Source organism: Rhinatrema bivittatum, unplaced genomic scaffold, assembly GCF_901001135.1.
Source record: "Rhinatrema bivittatum unplaced genomic scaffold, aRhiBiv1.1, whole genome shotgun sequence".
Taxonomy (NCBI): Eukaryota; Metazoa; Chordata; class Amphibia; order Gymnophiona; family Rhinatrematidae; genus Rhinatrema; species Rhinatrema bivittatum.
In genome coordinates, this window is record NW_021821349.1 from 15,324 (window position 1) to 18,657 (window position 3,334).

The 3,334-nt window shown below is 48.3% G+C and overlaps 1 protein-coding gene across 1 annotated transcript; it reads right to left on the minus strand.

Annotated features, from left to right (window-relative positions):
* Positions 1-234: 234 nt before the first annotated feature.
* LOC115082617 (EKC/KEOPS complex subunit LAGE3-like) lies at positions 235-2,096 on the minus strand. Its single transcript, XM_029586828.1, has 3 exons — positions 1,995-2,096; positions 1,287-1,415; positions 235-438 (listed from the first exon to the last, which is right to left on the minus strand). The coding sequence occupies exons 1-3, from the start codon at positions 2,021-2,023 to the stop codon at positions 324-326; spliced, it is 273 nt and encodes a 90-aa protein (XP_029442688.1). The 5' UTR covers positions 2,024-2,096; the 3' UTR covers positions 235-323.
* Positions 2,097-3,334: the final 1,238 nt, after the last annotated feature.

The following is a 3,334-nucleotide window of genomic DNA, read 5'->3' on the forward strand; positions in this document are numbered from 1 at the left end:
CATTTATTACAGGCTAGAGCATTGTTTGGTTCTAATAAACCAACAAAAAGATTTGTTTATTCCAAATATTCCCAGCTTTCAGAAGTTCCTTCAATCACAGCAAGGGTGAGGGGAATGATCAAGAGGTCATGTCTGAAACCAAGTGAAAGAGAGCAAAAATGTATGAGTGACTTTCTAGTCCTGCAGCAAAAAAAAAAAAAAATAAACCAGCCAAAGAAGTATGGCATTGTTTTTGGGCTGTGTGTCTCCTGAGATGCTTTTGTACAAAGTCCCACTGGCGGATGTCAAATTTCTACCAAGCATCCACTAGTCCCCAAAGGTTACTATCCACTAAAAGGAGGGCCAAACCTATCCATTGTTTGTAGAGTGAGAGAGAGTAGGTCCAAGAAAGAACTGACTGAAACACGTAGGATTCTGGCCTCCTCTGCCTGCCACTGCCTGAAAGAGAAGAGATGGAGGTCACTACTACAGTTGCAGCATGTAACCAATGAAGGAACACTGTATCTTGAAACCATAACAAGGATCTGACTGATGTTAAACAATTATCTGCAAATGTTAAACATAGTAACAGTAAATATCAGGCAATAAGAATGATTTGCTCCATGATGTTGTCTCTGCTTACATTACTCTAGTTCTGGTCATCGCTTTTCCTTGCCCTTACCAGCCCTCTCTGTTTTAAGGAGATCTTCTAGCTGTCAGCTATACATGTTGGATTGCCTCCAATAAATTGCTCCTTTTTCCCTTTGCCAATAGCTGAAGAATGTGTCCAAGCCATCTTGCGGTCACCTACCACAGTGCTGTAATTATACTTGAAAACATACCAAAGCCCTGGGGTTGTTCAATCTTGCCACCTCTCCCTGGCAGCTTGACAAAGCTCAACTATCATTCCATGCAAGTCAGCTTTGTTGTCTCCATCTTTTGGAACCTCTGAAATTCCAGGTCATACTCACACCTTAACCAAGCCTCAAATGCCCTCCTGTTTCTTCCCATCTCCTCCTGCATTCTATCTGTCCTAGATATGCTTGAATTCTACTGTGATTTTGATAAGTAACACATTTCCCGATAGGCAATACATGTAACAATGTCATGCCAATAACGTTTTCCGAATCTGATAGGCTATTCTATTTTTTTTTTAGTCTTATACCCACAGAAAATACTCCTGATCTACCACAGTGCCCTCCAACACAACCTATAGATCTCTCCAAAATACAGCCAACAACTTTATCCTCGAGACACTGTGGAACCTCTCCTCCCCGGGACACATCCCAGATGGAGGGGGCACTCACACATGAAGGATGTTTCCATTCACAGAGAGCTGCTTGGTGATGCCACCTCTCCGAGGCTCAGCATCGGGAGCGAGGGTATCATGAGCGATCTTGGCCTCCAGGCAGGAAGGAAAGGGCACGGTCAGCGTGCTAGAGCCAGTCAGTCAAGGAAGGAACTATAATATTACACCACCCCCTCCCCTCTCCAAACCAGGTCCTCAATTTCAATTGTTTTCAATTTATAAGCCACCTCTCCCAAGGTTCAAGGCGGTCTAGAGCCAGGTGAGAGAGCTAAAAGTCTTAGGCAGCGCTGTACAGAGACACACACCGTCTCTGCTCCATGGAGTTTACTACCTAGAGAGGAGACTAAGGCAGGGCAAACAAAAGTTTCGGGATTGTACGTTTACTATAGAAAATGCCTCTCCCTCGTCTCCCGTCTCGATTAGATCGTGAGCTCCACCGAGCAAGGACCGCCTGGCACGCGTCTCCGTACAGGGCTGCGTACCTCTACCGCCACGATAAGGCGCGGTAACGGCAGTGCTGGGCATGAAGAGGGGGGGGGGGGGACGGATCGGGGATGAAGTCCGGAAAGGGAGCCTGACAAAAGGCGGGAAACGGGATTTGAATGTGACGGGAGAGGAAGTTTAGTGGAAGCGAGCCCCGCCCCCCCCCCAAAAAATAATAATAATAAAATATCCCGAGCCCGCCCGCCTCTCCGACATAGGATACAAAGAGAGCAGCCGCGCAGCACCTGCCATAGCAGCTCTCCAGCCCGGAAGCCCCGCCCCCTCCCCTCCGACGGTGTAAAGGGGAAACGGATCCCTCCCTGCGCTCCCCTCACACTGCCGTGCGGAAACCAAGCCGCAGCCTCATCAGTTCCGGCCTGCACGCTCCCTGACTGCCGGCCTGGCCAATTAGCCTTCATGCTGTGGGAGGGGGCAGGAGGAGGGCTTACAGACTACTCTCGGTTGTGGATCCATTCATTACTTGGCTTTCATTTGTGGGACACTCTCTCGTAGCAGTTTACCTGAAGGAGTCTGAAAGCTTCAACCTGACAAAGGACTTCATGTACCAGAATTCCCTGCTTCATGACGGGTTTTACTTACAGTCTGCAATACAGCTGTAATTAGGACATTGAGAAACTCTCTGTCAGCACATTGCACATTTTCATTTTTTTTGGCTTCGCTGTTCTTATTCTCTGATAAGCTTTCACTGCTGTAACCTAGAATAGAACAATGGATGTATTATGTGAAGGGCTGTATTACTGCAGACTCGCGAATTCCTTTCCAGAACTGCAAGTCCCAGCAGCCTCTCCTGCAGAACATGGGAGAAGTTTCACGAAAGTTCCAGGGTGTCTAGGGAGGGGGTCAGTAGCCCCTTCAGCCGGAATATGCTTGCTCAGCAATGCTTAGAACGCATGTGTAAAAGATAAGAACTGTAAAGTGCATAAGAGTCTGCTCCTGAAGGGGAGGGGCATGCAGTTGTACTGAGCCTTTGTCTTAGCTGCATCTTGCTGGCAATAAAAGTCTATCTTTACGGATCAGTTGTCTGGACCTCCTTACTGACTAAAAAGAGACGGTTACATTTGGCGAGCCTCAGCCAGGAGGTACCGGGGACGCTATTTTAGCCCCCCAGTTGGTCCAGGGGATTTTGTGGCGGAGCGATCCCCCAGACTTGCCTGGTGAGTGGCCACCGCTGAGTTCAGTGATCAGGTATCTGAGGGGGTCATTCCACGGAGATCCTCTGAGACCTTTGGGCTGGTGATCTGGGAAGAAGGCTTTCGTGACGATCGGAAGAACCCTGCAGGCGAGTATTATGGGAATTGGGAAAAGTGAAGAATAGCTAAAAGAGTAGCAAATAACCGGTCCATCCGTGAGGGGACCGAGGGGGCTTTGATCACACCCCAAGCGGTGGTTGGGTAGGAATTGCATTCCGAAAGCCACGCGCATAAAAAGAGGAAAAGAAGTAACGCATACGATAGTGGGAATAGGTTTCTTGTTGTGTGAAAGTGACCCTTTTGTGTCTGACGGATACGGACCCCTTACCTATCCGTCTTCCCTTCCCTCCTT

Excerpts from the sequence above, each read along its gene's own strand:
- LOC115082617 (XM_029586828.1), bottom strand. The coding sequence starts at position 2,023 with ATGGCAGGTGCTGCGCGGCTGCTCTCTTT. Across the intron at positions 1,416-1,994 it reads GCTGCGCGGCTGCTCTCTTT|CACGCTGACCGTGCCCTTTC; the intron begins GTATCCTATGTC and ends GACTGGCTCTAG. Across the intron at positions 439-1,286 it reads AATGGAAACATCCTTCATGT|GCAGTGGCAGGCAGAGGAGG; the intron begins GTGAGTGCCCCC and ends CTTCTCTTTCAG.